We start from the raw sequence: 15,178 nt of genomic DNA on the forward strand, positions 1-15,178 counted from the left end.
TTAAAAAAAAAAAAAAAACAGGAACACTGCAGGCTGGGAAGAAGCATTTGATAGGGAAAGATTTCACATATTTTTCTGGCTTTTCATTTCTTCTTTTGTATATACTCCAATTTAAATTTAAAAAATAAGTTGTCACCTAGAGGCACAGACTGTCTTATAGTTTCTCTGTCCTTCATAGTGCCTTGCAAAATACATATTTGTTGATTGAATATTAAAACTCGCAAGTAAAAAATTCACTGCACTGTAAAAATGTAAACTCACAGGTAAAAATTGTTGGTCTTTCAATCAATATAGATCATGGAAACATCACTTTATTCCTAAAGTTCAACATAATAGATTCTAAAGAATTAATTCTAAAGAAGTATTTTGAACAGCCTTCTCAATCTTAGTGAATTCCAACCTTATTTCACTGCACATATTACAGCAATTTCAATCTGCTTGCTTTGATACCCAAGCCTGGTAAGAATTAGTGAGGAGATCTATAGGGCAATTTATTTTTTTCTCCAATAAGGACTTCTAGTAAGGGAAGGAGAAAGGATGAAAACAGAGAAAAGAAAAACAGAAAAAGAGAAGTAAGAAAGGGAGGAGGCTGATCATTTCTCCTAACTAATAAATGGAATATTTACTACTGAAAAGTACCTGGCATACATAAAACAGAGCTCTAGAAATGGAAACTAATTTTTTTTCAAAGTAATGCTCAGCTACTTAATGTCTATTCAGCCATGATACATCAAAGAATGATTAACTATTACATGAAAACATATATTCAAGTGATATACCATATGGTATAAACTATAAGTAGCTTTGGAAGTAAGAGGAGGTATAAAAAAAATACCGGAGAATCTTGAAATCAAGCTTCTTATCCTAGTGTTAATCTTTGTCAAGTTATGACCTGTCTAAGCTTCAGTTTCTTCACCCACAAAATGAAGAGATTATAGGCTCTATGACCTGTTAACCCATTGCCGTCGAGTTGATTCCAACTCATAGTGACCATACAGAACAGAAAAGAACTGCCCCATAGGGTTTCCAAGGCTATAATCTTTATGGAACCAGTCTGCCACAAGACTGGCTTTCTCCAGCAGAGTGGCTGGTGGGTTCAAACTGCCGACCTTGCAGTTAGCAGGTGAGAGCTTAACTGCTGCGCCACCGGGGCTCCTACGACTTCTTAAAATCCCTTCCAAATCCATACTTCTTTCCACTGGTTAAATGGAAAAAGCAGGGATAACGAAGAACAAAATAAAGAAAGCTCTCACTGAACATACAATCAGTTCTGCTATAACACTTGTTTTAAAAATGCAAATTTGTTCTAATACAATTGACATATTAAGGAATAATCTGAGTATAACTCACTTTTCACATTCGCTTATGTGTGATTCCATTCATAAGTGACACTAGGTAAATGCAGAAGACTGCACCCAGCTGAACCAATCAGCGTAGGAATATACAAAATGCACACACAAAGCAAATACTCAAACAATGACTGCTCCCTCAGTTCACTGCGTGTGTGATGAGCCACATCATCGAAATCTGGTGTTACAACTTCCTGTCAGATTTCAGATAAACCACCTTTCATTATTTCACAAGTTGTAACCCTTGCAACATAACTTCCACAAGCAAACTTCAGGTCTTTTTCAAGGTAAAGTGCCATATTTATTGTAAAATTTGTGTACTTTTTAAACCCTTTAACATATGCAAAACCATGTGCGGTACAGTGAATTACTTAATATGGCCCTTCTAGCCATGCATGTCTTGCGACTCCTACAAAATGACTAGGTGGGACTACGCAAATAAGGTGCATGGAACCCTAATGAAGGGACTAGTCAGTTTTGCCATCCCACTAGGCTTAAAGGGAGACACAGAAAGAGAGAAGAAGGAGCTGTAACACGAAAGATAGCAAGAGACAGTGGCGCAGCAGTAGTAAGAACAACAGCGGGGCCAGATGGCAGGAACCAGGAGACAGGCGCAAGACGGCAGTGATGGGGCTTGCTGATCCACGGAGCTAAGGGCTGCAACACTTTCCTGAGAAGGTCTGAGCAGGGCCCGGCCCCAGAAGGCCCCCAGGAAGGCCCAGCAGCAGAGGGTGAGAAGAAGTTGTCCTGATCAAGAACTGTATCCTGAGTTGTTTCTGTCACTTCTGAGTTGTTCCTCATCCCAAGCTGTACCCCGTTACTTCCCTAATAAACCACTTAACTGTAAGCATGGTCTGTGAGCTCTGTGAGACACTGCAGTGAATTATGGAACCCAAAGATGGGAGGCAGAGTACTGAGGGGAGAGGGAGTAGCTGATGTTAGAGATGATGGAGTGGTACAGCAGTTTAGAAAAGCTGGACATTTGGGACATCTTTAAACTCTGTCTCATAGGTACCAGCTTTGTGATGATTCTTATAAAATAAACTGTTCATTTATTGTGCTTCCATTTTTATTAGGTTCCTATCTTTTTTTTTTTAATGTGTCACCAACAAAGTTTTTGAGTGTTGTGTCCCTAAATCCATATTCTTCCATAAGTCTTGTGGTTTTTATTGTGCTATGATTTTTAGGAATGCATACATTATGCTATAGCAGAACTGACTGTATTACTGTTTAGGAAAAAAATAATCAATAGCCAATTAATTTTTTCAAAGGTAACAGATGAGCAAGCCTCCAGCAGGTCTGTTTAAGCACTAAATCAAAGTCAAAGACTAGTCTTATCTGTAAGCTCCTTCCTCAACAGCTGTCTTTTCTCCAAAGTTTATCTATTGACTAGGTAGCTCCCAAATCAGATACCAGATTTGGAGCTGGAAGGATATCATTTACCTTGAAATAGTGAACAAAAATTTGGTTTTGTCAAGAAATAAAAAGGTGACATTGTTAGGGTTATCTGTCTGTCCACGTATCTTCTAAAATCAGATCTTGATTCTGGCAGAAAATCGTAACATGTGCCACTGTAATAATAGATATTTAACAGCTACTCAATACCTACATGAAACAATTTGCACAAATATATATATATATTTCTCTAATATAGTTCTAGCACTGTAGTAGAAACCACAAAGCCTTTACAAACACTCACTCCTAATTCTTGATCAACTAGTGAAATAAAGGAGGTTACCCATGTTTCCTAGTTTTCATACAGAATAGAAACAGGAGACAGACTGAACCATTTAGTAGTGAAGCCAAGAGCTAGCTAAAACATGTCACTCAAAGCCAAAAGGGAAACACAAATGATGCTACCACTTAGCATGCTCAGAAAAGATGGAGAACACCATTATCTGCTGTCTTAGGCTGGGTTCTCTACAGAAGCAAAACCAGTGAAGCGTATATACATATAAAGAAAGAGAAAGATTTATCTCAAGGAAATGGCTCACAGGGTTATAGAGGCTGGCAAGTCCCAAGTCCACGGGTCAGGTTGGAAAGTTTCTCCTGACTCACGTAGCAGCAGGGACTGACGAACCCAAGACTGGCAGGTCAGACAGCAGGCTGCTGGCTCATAGGCTGCAGAGGCTGACAAATCCCAAGATCAGCAAGCAATATGGCAGGCAACTGGCTCAATTCCCAAGAACCAGAGGTCTAATGATGATGAGCCGGAGGCAGGATCCAGAGCAAGCAAGCAAGCTTTGCAAGAACGTCCATATATATATATATAGGATGTAGGCCACACCCTTGAGGAAACTCCCCTTACAACTGATTGGCTGATCACATCAGATCATATCATGGAGGATGATGTCTTAGGCTGGGTTCTCTAGAGCAGCAAAACCAGTAAAGCCTATAAATATATATACAGAGAGATTTATATCAAGGAAATGGTGCAAATGGTTGTAGAGGCTGGAACGTCCCAAATCTGTGGGTCAGGATAGAGGTTTCTCCTGATTCATGTCACCACAGGGGCTGGCGAACCCAAGATCAGCAGGGCTCTTGCTCACAGGCCTTGAAGATCAGTGAATCTCAAGATTAGCTGGCAAGACCGCACGTAAGCTGCTAGATCAAGTCCCAAGAGCCAGAGGTCAGATGAATGGGAGCCAGCTGCAGGATCCAGAGTGAGGAAAAGCTCGCAAGCCTTGCCAGAAAGTCCACTTGTATTCAATGCAGGCCACACCCCCAAGGAAACTCCCTTTCAACTTACTGGCTACTCATAGCAGACCTCATCATGGTGGTGATCACATTATGTCAAATTTCTTCATGGAAGTGATCACATCATCATATGACTGCCAAACTACATCATAACTGCCAAACCACTGAGAATCATGGCCCAGCCAAGTAGACACACAACCTTAATCATCACATTTACCTTCCTGAATGAGCCTGGATGTCAAATCAGGACTGACACCAGATGTAACAAACATCAAATGTAGTATAGCACATGCTCCTACTGATGTCAGGCAAAGTAATTCGGTCATTAGAGTCTTGACTCTGGTACCGTTTCTTAAAGAACTAAACACAATAAATTTTTAGAAATAACTTGAGATTTCTGAAGAACAAGATGGTGCCTGGCTACCACCAACGACCTCCCTGACAGGGAACACAACAGAGAGTCTCTGATGGAGCAGGAGAAAGTTGAGTGTAGAACTCAAATTCTAGTAAAAAGTCTAGACTTAGTGGTCTGACTGAGACTAGAGGGACCTCAGAAGACAAGGTCCCCGGACTCTCTGTTAGGCCAAAACTAAAACCATTCCCGAAACCAACTCTTCAGACAATGCTTATACTGGACTGTAAGACATATAATGATACTCGTGAAGAGTGTGCTTCTTAGCTCAAGAAGATACATAAGTCTAAATGGGCAGCTCCTGTCCTGAGGCGAGATGAGAAGGCAGAGAGGGTCAGGAGCTGGTTGAACAGACACGGGAAATACAGGGTGGAAAGGAGGAGTGTGCTGTCACAGTATGGGGAGTGCAACTAGGGTCACATGGCAGTGTGTGTATAAAGTTTTGTATGAGAAACTAACTTGAATTATAAACTTTCATTCAAAGCACAATAAAAAAAATAAACAATAAGTGAGATTTTTGTTTACATACATATGCACATATATTCCAAAAAACCAAACCAAGCCCATTCCTGTTTAGTCAATTTCAATTCATAGTGACTGTCATGGTTTGAATTATGTCCCCCCAAAAATGTATGTATCAATTTGGCTAGGCCATGATTCCTGGTACTGTGTGATTTTCCTGTATGTTGTAAACCTGCCTCTATGATGTTAATGAGTGAGGATGGGCGGCAGTTGTGTTAGTAAGGCAGGACTCAGTCTACAAGATTGGATTGTATCCTGAGGCAATGTCTTGAGATATAAAAGACAGAAGTGAGCAGTGAGACAGGGGGACCTTATACCATCAAGAAAGCAGTGCTGGGAGCAGAGAGCGTCCTTTGGACTGGGGTCCCTGTGCCGAGAAGGCTGAGAGAGAGAAAGCCTTCCCCTGGAGCTGACACCTTGAATTTGGACTTTTAGCCTACTTTGACTATGAGGAAATAAACTTCTCTTCATTAAAACCATCCACTTGTGGTATTTCTGATGTAGCAGCACTAGATGACTAAGACAGTGACCCTATAGAACACAGTAGAACTGTCCCATAGGGTTTCCAAGGAGCAGCTGGTGGATTCAGACTGCTGATATTTTGGTTAGCAGCTGAATGCTTAACTACTGTGCCTGCCACCAGGGCTCCTATGCACGTATACAGGCCAGGGGAAAAAAAGAAGTGAAAGAAAAAAAAACAAAATGGTAGTGGTGGTAATTCTTGGGTAACTATAGATTACAGATGATTTTTTCCTTATCTATAGCTTTCATTATTATATACAATGAATGTATATTACTTTATCATCAGAGAAAAACAAATATCTTTTTAAACAGTTAACTGAAATAAGTGAATCTCTAGTCATGGTTCACATAGAATTCACTGTAAGCCATAAACGTCCCTTCTACTTTCCAAAAAGTTAAAGGTATTTGAGTGGACTGGATTTGGAGGGTACTTCCCCCAGCATGCAGGAAAAGCCACTGAAGCCAGAGCACAAAGAGAACCCTGCAAGAAAAACTCTTCAACCACAGGAATGTGGACGAGGCACAATGACAGACACTACACAACAGGCAGATACATCCAACTTGGTTGTCCCTGCTTTTATTAGTCAACATTTTGGTGACTCCTATTGGCATTTTGAAAAGTCTTCACCATTCAGGAAAAGCTAATACTGAGTCACTTAACCATATTTAACAGTGTCTGATAGCAGAGAATATGGAAATATGATTTAACCAGAGACCACCAGTGACCAAAGCCTAAGAAATGTATAAAAGACCACCAAAGATTCTATAGGCAGCTTTCCCTCAAAACTATACATCAAAGCCTGCTCTCAGGAGAGTTATCTACAGCTAAAATGAAAATGTCCAACACCCGTTTACCCTGCCCAGGGGTATTGTCAGTGAACCGGAATCAGAGCCTTAACTTAGAAAAATGAAGCTCTAGTATCAGTCAGTTGGTAGAAATACATATTTTACCTTCTCAGGGGGCTAGCCCAAGTATGTGTCTTAAGATGTCTATTTTTACAGCTTATAGTTAAAACTCGCACAATAAGGATCTCACTCATAAGCCTAGAGGGTCTCCAGGGAAGTCTAACCAGCCCTAATCTGAGAGATAAAAGGCCTGATGGTGCTGTAGGTTTGCTTCAGAAGAGAACTGGAAGTTCTGAGATCTTACATTTTAAGCATTAGACATACAACAATCTAAATGAAATGTATTTGACATTTAAACTGTTAAATGTTTCTTTAACAGGTAGGTAGCCAAAAGGTGTGCTTTCTAATAATTTCATAAAATGATCTTTTACCGTCTCTGGGAACTAAGAGGAGTGCTGCCTTTATTGCTCTCATCTTTTCCACAATCAAAATTTTTACAGGTATCAAATGTCAGAAGTGTCATCTTTCAAAGGAACTGAAATAAAATTAGCATGGGAGCTCAGTGGCATGAAGACAAGTAGGTGGGAAAGCATGGCACTGGTAGAGGTTGCCCCATGGCGCTCACTATGAAAAGACTGTCCACTGACTCTTCATTTTCTAAAAACCAGACTATAACTAATAGTAAGTCAAAGGTCCACCTGATAAAACTTCAAAGTCCCTCATCAAGTATTTTAATGAGCTAAAGAATGACAAAATTTTCAGAATGTTCTTCTAAATGATGGCTCAAACTCTACCCTAAGAAAATTTCCAGCCTACCTAAAAGCTCAGAAATTATATTGAATTATATGTTTTATATAGAAAGAAAATAAGAGAAGAGGTAATTTGAAAATAAAAGTGATACTATTCACCATTTCTCAACAAAATTTGGCACATCTCTCACCCTAAAGAAACCACTTTCTAAGAAATTCCCATTTCATCAATGCTTTAATATGCATGCCAACCAGATTTTAGGGGTATAACCCTTTATAAAGAAGCAAGAGGAGAATGGTTCCCTTACATATCTGGATGTCTCTTCTAGGTTCTGGTCATTCATGTCAGTAGGAACAATCCGGGTGGCCAGTGGTCCCTCAGCAAAAGGTTTTGGTAACTGGCCCCTGAACTCTGATGGTATGAACTGAAGCTGCCAACTGTCAGAAACAAATAAGGAGAGTAAGAAACACACAGAGGGATCATATTGCTAAACGTACTTGAAACAAACAAACCAAAAAAAAGCCATGTGAAAAACATTTCATTTGGAGACAAAATATTTCTGCTAAAACCTCAACCAAGGAGCATCGAGGCAGAGGTCACAAATCAATCTAAGATCATTGAGAAATTTAAAACTAGAGTCTCACAACCCATTTTACCAACTCTCAGCATGAAATTTGCAACCAAGTGGTCTTACTATCATATAACCAGAGAAGCGTCAAAGTTTACCGCCATGTGATCAGGGGGACTTATCAAAATTAAAGCAAATTCCTGAACTGTGTATCTAAAAAATGTTACAATGGCAAAAAAAAAAAAAAAAAAAAAAAAAAAATTATTTTCAAAAATTAAAAAAATTTTAAAGCGACTTTAAATCAGGTATACAGAGCAGAATTTAATACTCGACACTAACAACACACTATAATAGAAGTACTTTGTTCATGACTAATACCTGAAAGTATCTTTAGTTATGAAACGATTTTGAATGTAAAAAGCAAAGGCCACAGTCAATACTTAAAAACACATTTTAATGAAATTATTAATGACTGATACAGGGTCTTTATCAAGCACAAGACACCACCAGGTAAAGTTAAGCTGCTGAAGCCAGTCCTCAAATGGAGCAACATGGCTCATCTTAACCAGATTTCCCTTTTACCTAAATAGGATTCTTCCCAGTCTGAGCCAAGTAAATACAAGGTATCCCAGAGCCTATGCTACCATATCCAACAACAGACAGCATGGAGGAAAGTGGTACAGATGTCTTAACCACAGCTCTCCCTAGCGTTCACAAGTTGGTGGAGAACTTTCACCACTGTTGGATGGAAAAAAATTCCTTCTCTAAAAATATTCTTTCATCTAGAGTTTCCAGACTGCTTTTAGAAGTGGATTAATATCAGGTAATTACAAAAATTTAAATACGAATCCTAAGAGCCAGCGGCATGAGCCAAGGGTCCAAGGTGTTTTCAGAAGTTCCCAGACATACATGGTTATGGGCAGTGCAGGGTACACAGCCAATCACTGGTTCAAGTACTCAGCCCTAATGAACGCAGGAGATGGGGCACAGTACAGATCCCACACCTTTCTGAGATGGTAAACTAGTCAATAACTTTCTGTGAAAACTCCAAAATGAAAGAAAAATAAAGAAGAAATTGCCATAAAATTGCTATCTTTTCCTCCTTGATTTAAAACCCTGGGAATTAAAGGACAACTTACTTATCGGGCAGGAGGAAACTGCTGGGAAATCGATACCACTCCTTCCCAACACAGACATTCACAGGTCTGCCTTCTGGGACAGTGTGGATGGTTGGGTCTGTAGCAATTCGTTGAAATTCTGGATACAAATCAAGGGGCCCATGATATCCTGAAAGGGAGAAAGGTTAGTGAAAGCCAAAGATGAGTGAAATGAGACTCTGACATTTAATTATACTGCATGCTAATGTTCCACTGTAATCCATGTGAAATGTAAGAGTGTGAAAGGCCACAGCAACTCCGGTAGGAAGCCTGCTCTGCGGAGCCTTCTCTGATAGGAAGATGGTTACATAATTTGCTTTCTTGCCCTTCTCTATGCCCTTTCACCTTTTTAATTTCATGTACTTTGAGCATATTTGAATATTCTGGGTCCAAATAATAAGTACAAGAAAGAATATAATTGTAGGGATTCAGCCTCAAATTTGTATCCAAAGTTTAAGGCTCTCTTAATTAATCAGCATCCTTTAAAAGGGGGAAGAATCAATAAAAATAGAGAAAACAATTAGAGTTAATCACACTAAAGGGGATTCTCAATCTTTTCTGCAATACTAAGGTATTAAAAAGTCAGATCCCAGGCACAATATTCAATCTGCAGGTTTTCCCTATAGAAAAAGCCTCCTTCTAGCTTAATCTGAATATGTATTAAACAATCATGCATTAAGTAAAACCTCAGCTGAAGAGCTTTGTGAGTCTAGGTTAACATATTCTCAGCATACCTACCCCTGAACAGTGCCACAGAGCGAGAAAAGGATAAGAGCCCAAACAAGAAGACTGTTCCTAATGCCAGCCAATTGGACGTCACGGTATAATGTTCCAGGCGGTAGCGTTGAAACACAAAGTGGTAACATTTCTAGAAGGGAAGAAAATTATATTAAAAACAGAAGATATACCTTGCAAAATATACAAAATCACAATACGTCACAGTAACACCCAGAGTGAGGAAGGAAAAAAGGAGGTTCTATTAAGGGTCTGGGCATTTGCACACATTTAGTGAGGTGCTCACTCCATGTTTTAAGGTAAATGTGGACTCTATCTGTAAGTTAGCCCAGCCAGAAGGCTTGCCAAGAAAGTTATCTGGATATTTCTCTAGTGCTTAAAGCCTCATAATTTAGTTTTTATTAGCTTTTTTGGTAGTCTTCTTTGATATATAAAGTATCTCAATTTGTTTTGATATAGGTATTAATCTTCACTTTCCTTACCCACAAGTTTTCATCAAAGTTTTTAGCATTAACAAAATGTTTCAGGACTAAACAAGAATTAAAAAATATCCTTCTCATAGAACACTATTACCTGCCAAACTACAAACTAGATGAATAGTATAATCTATACACATACGTATGCTGTCTTTGAGTACCTTCCCTCAGATTTCTTTCCTTCTTTCCCTCTTAGACTGGAACAATGCTTTTGGAAAGCAAGTTTACAAGTTTAATTAAGTGCCATAAATATGTTTGAACACTTTTCATATTTTTGGGAATCCTTCCTAAGGAAAAATCCAAATACCTAAATGAAGATATTTGTACTAGCATTATTTATAATACTGAAATAAGTAAAAAAAACCTAAACTCTAACATGAATTATATTATATCCAATTATTATATTTCCAATTCAATATATTATATGTTATAATATATATTACACAATAATATGGAGTCTCTGGGTGGTACAAACAGTTAATACATAGTATATATTACATCCAATTCGGTAGAATGCTATACTGCTATTAAAATAATGGTACAGATATGGCAATACAGATGTTATGATATAATAATAATTTTAAAAGGATATAAAATCTTATGTACAAAAAAATCATATGTACACTTAGATTACAACCACAATAAACTCTGATATGCAAAAATGCTGGAAGGTAGTTTTATTACAGCATTGGAAGTAATCTTTATTTTACCACTTTCTAAATCACCTGCAATGAAGTTCAACTATTTTTATAATTAATATTATTTTTTAAAACTATTACCCTAACATGTATGAACCTTGAAAACATTATGCTAAGTGAAAGAAGCCAGTTACAAAAGATCACCTATTTTACAATTCTATTTACATGAAATGTCCAGAATAGGCACATCTATACAGAGAGAAAGTAGATTAGGGCCGGGTGGGGGGGGGAGTGGGGAAAGAGGATCAATAGCTAAAGGATACAGGGTTTCCTTCTGAGGTGATAAAAATTTTCTAAAATTGACTTTGGTGATGGTTACATCTATCAGTGATATACTAAAATCCACTGAATTGTACAGTTTAAATGGGTGAACTGTATGGTATGTGAATTATATCTTCAAAAAACTGTCAAAAAAAAAAAAACTATGACCCTAATCATTTTTCTCTGCCAGTTGCAAATGGTAGCAGAGGGCAACAAAGAGTCTGGAGGCTGCTGAGGCCATAAATACAGAGATATTCAAACAAAGGTAAGATTAGCTCTGACAGGGAATTGACCTGGACGGGTTTTAAGCCAGGATTACAAAGTATTCCATATTGCTAACTGTCTGATGCAATCCCAAACACCTGAGCAAGTTTTAGTCTGATCTGGTAGATGAAGAACAGGTGTTCCATTAGCTCTGCTAAGGTGCTGCCATTCTGTAGGGGACCCATACAATGACTTAAAAAAGTACCTTTAATAGCAATTGGATTCTTGGCAGCAACAGAGAAAAATTAACACACATCTGCAAATATGTCATCAGCAAATAAAAATATGATAAACAGCTAAGCAATCAATAATATAACTTCAGTAATGTGATCTGTATTGGGTCTAATATTATGCATAAAACACATACCTGGAAGCATTCTGTAATTTGCTCTTAGGTTTTGTAAGCAATTGTTTAAAAGCAAAATGAAACACCTCTCTCTGAAACTCACCTGAAGTGCAGAAAGAGCCACAGCGCCACAGAGGCATATGAGTGGATATATAGGGAACAGAAATCTCTCCTCTTTGTGAGGCTGGATGAAGAAAATTATACACCAAATATACATTGGAGCCAAGGTAAGCCAATATGGGTGGCCTAAATTCTGAACTGCAAGACATAGAAAAATATCCACCTTTCACCATATTAGAACAAAACATATTTAGTTTCAATGTTCTCTTCATTTTAGACTTAGGAGTATTCCCTAGGGCACCCCATAAAATGTTTCAACTCTTATATTCATACTTTCTCCAATGCAATAAAGGCCTCAAGTAGAAAGAGGAATATACTCTGTAGCTTCCCCCAAAGATCCAAAATCTAAGGGCGGCACAATACTAGATTTGGCTAGAACACAAATGCAAGTCAGGTTAACAGGTAAGAGGGCTTAATAAATTCTACATTAGATGAAGGAAAAAAACAAGTCTTCTCCCTCTAATGAGTCCTGCCACTAAGAATAAAGGTTCTGAGATTTACCAAAAGCATACTATAAATGTATTTCTTGGGTTTTAATTCCTATGTTCTGTTTAATACATTAATCTTCTTATTTATACACCAACAGGTCTTTTCAATCGCCATTGATCAAAGGAAAGAAGAAGAGATGGTTTCTCAAACCCATCACAGGCTTTCATCAGCCACAAACAACAAAGAGCTTGTTTCAAAACAAAAATAAAAACACTCTTAAAGGAAGATTTACTCATTTTCTCTCCTCTTCTGTAATACCCATGCACTATGAATCCCAAAATTGGAACCAAAAATGTACTTAAAGCATGTGAAAGAATTAAAGGTATTTAATGAACACTAAGACTCAAGCACCTGCTGGAAAATTCCTGTGGTTAGGTACATGAACACTAAGTGATAAGCCTGCAACCCACAGTGAAGTCATCTCCTACTGTGCTTATATTAATGATAATGAGCAGTGCCTTGGAGTCACTGAAAAAGGATAGATACCCAGTGCCCCCTGGTGTCTGCTATATCTACAGCAAGCAAGTTTAGATGACAAGATCAGGATTGTCATCAAGATCCATCTGAACAATGCCTAACTTAGAGTTCTTGGGTTATTTATATCTTTGCAAAAATTGTTTAGGGATAAAAATTCTTGAACACGAATAACAAGATTTTTTTTAAAACTTCATAAGATTTTATCATGAGATTTTAGGCTGTAATTTAGAATTTATATCTTTCTGGGAAGTACATTTTAAGTTGGAATTTTCTTAATTATAAGGAAATAAATCTATCTTCTACAAGTGAACAGAGCCCTCGCGGCATAGTGGTTAACAGGCTGGCTGCTAACCAAAAGGTCAGCAGTTCAAATCCACCAGCCACTCCTTGGAAACCCTATGGGGAATTCTACTCTGTCCTATAGGGTTGCTATGAGTTGAAACTGACTCGAAAGCACCTAACAACAACAACAAGTGAACAGTCTTTATTCTTTTCTGTATTGTAAAGGCTAACATATAACTTCAAAAAATATGGTCTAAAATTTTGAAATGTCCTCCATATAAAATGTATAAAATTATAACTACAGCAGTATTCATGTTAGGATAATGGGTATTTCTTTCCTGTTTCCTTATATTTTTCTACTTTTTTATTTCTAAAATGCATTGTTTCTATTGTAAAATGCACATAAAACTGTTAAAAAAAAAAAAAAAAACAGACACCACTTATTTTCTTGTTAGGTGCACACGTGGATACATACACGTTTTTAAACCAAAATTGGATTCATGCTGCAGAGAAAAGCTTAATACTGCTTTTTGTTTTGTTTTGTCTTTGTTTTTACTTGTATCAACAGCATCTCCAAATTTTCCACAAGGATACACTATTTTTACAGTCAGAAAAAAAGTTACTTTTCAAAAAAATAAAAAGTGATCCTTAGGAAATACAAGGAATGGAAGAATAAGTTAACATCCCAATGAAGCAAGCAGCTAAATCCAGAAGGTGGGACACTAAGCAAGATGAATGAAATGGTTTTTTAAGAAATCACTGGGTGGGAAAAAATAAAGAGGGAGGAACTCTTAAGAAGCTTAAAAAACACAGCACTTAATTGAATGTGACCCTTGTTTAGATCTTATTTCAAACTGTAAAAAGCTATTTCAAAAACAATCTAGGAAATCTGAATATCAACTGGGTATTAGATAACATTAAGGAATTATTGTTAATTTTGCTAGGATAGTGGTTTTATGGTTATGTTTAAGAAAAAAGGTCCTAAGGTCCAAAATCAGTAACTTAACCCGACAGCTAGAACAAACAGAAAAGGAAGAGTAAAAGAAGACCAAAGCTACCAGCAGAAAGGAAATAATAAAGATCAAAGCAGAAATAAATAAAATAGAAAACAGAAAAACAGTAGAAAGAATAAACAAAACTGAAGTGGGTTCTTTGAAAGGATCAATAAAATAGACAAACCACTGGCCAAGGGGATAAAAAAATGAGAAGATGCAAATAACCAAAATAAGGAATGAAAATGGAGACATTACAACAGGTCTAGCTGAGATAAAGACAATCATTAATGGAATACTAGGAAAAACTATACTCCAAGAAATTTGAAAACCTAGAAGCAATGTTCAAATTTCTAGAAACACATTACTTAACGAAACTAACACAAATAGAGGTAGAAAATCTAAACAAACCTGTAACAAAAGAAGAGACTAAAGATGTCATCAAAAACTCCCAACACAACGACAACAAAAAAGCCCCAGCCCAGATGGCTTCACTGGGGAATTTTACCAAACATTAAGAGAAGAGCTAACACCAATTCTACTCAAACTCTTCCAAAACATAGAAACGGGAAGAATACTCTCCATGTCATTCTATGAAGCTAGCATCATTCTGATACCAAAGTCAGGTGAAGACACAAAAAAAAAAAAGAAAAGAAAATTAAAGACCAATATCCTTCAAGAATATAGATGTAAAAATTCTCAACAAAATTCTAGTCAACAGAATTCAAAAGCATATCAAAACAAGCATACATCATGATCAGGTGGGATTCATACCAGGAATGCAAGGGTGGTTCAACATTAGAAAATCAATTAATGTCATTCACCACATAAATAAAAGCAAAGGAAAAGAATCACATGATCATCTCAATTGATGCAGAAAAGGCATTTGATAAGATCCAACACCCTCTCCTGATAAAAACTCTCAGAAAAATAGGAATAGAAGGGATATTCCTCAACATAATTAAGGGCATATTTGTAAAACTAACAGCCAACATTATTCTCAATGGAGAAAGACTGAGAGCCTTCCCCTTGAAAATGGGAACGAGACAAGGATACCCACTATTACCACTTTTATTCAATATTGTACTGGAAGTCCTAGCCAGAGCAATAAAGCAAGAAAGGGAAATAAAGGGTATCCAAATTGGAAAGGAAGAAGTAAAACTATCTCTATTCGCAGACATGATCCTATACAAAGAAAATCCCAGAGATTCCACA

The 15,178-nt window shown here is 37.4% G+C and overlaps 1 protein-coding gene across 5 annotated transcripts in view; it reads right to left on the reverse strand.

The window, feature by feature from the left end:
• The window catches only part of ALG9 (ALG9 alpha-1,2-mannosyltransferase), a 124,850-nt gene that overhangs the window by 63,772 nt on the left and 45,900 nt on the right, over positions 1 to 15,178 (reverse strand). For all 5 annotated transcript variants that reach the window (XR_002824997.1, XM_023736970.1, XM_023736972.1 and 2 more), the window contains 4 exons: positions 11,707 to 11,861; positions 9,562 to 9,691; positions 8,806 to 8,953; positions 7,406 to 7,535 (listed from right to left, as the gene is read on the reverse strand). Coding sequence is in view for 4 of the 5 variants with exons in the window: in XM_023736970.1 (XP_023592738.1) it covers positions 7,406 to 7,535; positions 8,806 to 8,953; positions 9,562 to 9,691; positions 11,707 to 11,861 (563 nt within the window). In the remaining variant the exon portion in view is untranslated. The remainder of the gene's footprint in view (positions 1 to 7,405; positions 7,536 to 8,805; positions 8,954 to 9,561; positions 9,692 to 11,706; positions 11,862 to 15,178) is intronic.

This window comes from Trichechus manatus, unplaced genomic scaffold, assembly GCF_000243295.1.
Source record: "Trichechus manatus latirostris isolate Lorelei unplaced genomic scaffold, TriManLat1.0 scaffold00094, whole genome shotgun sequence".
Classification (NCBI taxonomy): Eukaryota; Metazoa; Chordata; class Mammalia; order Sirenia; family Trichechidae; genus Trichechus; species Trichechus manatus.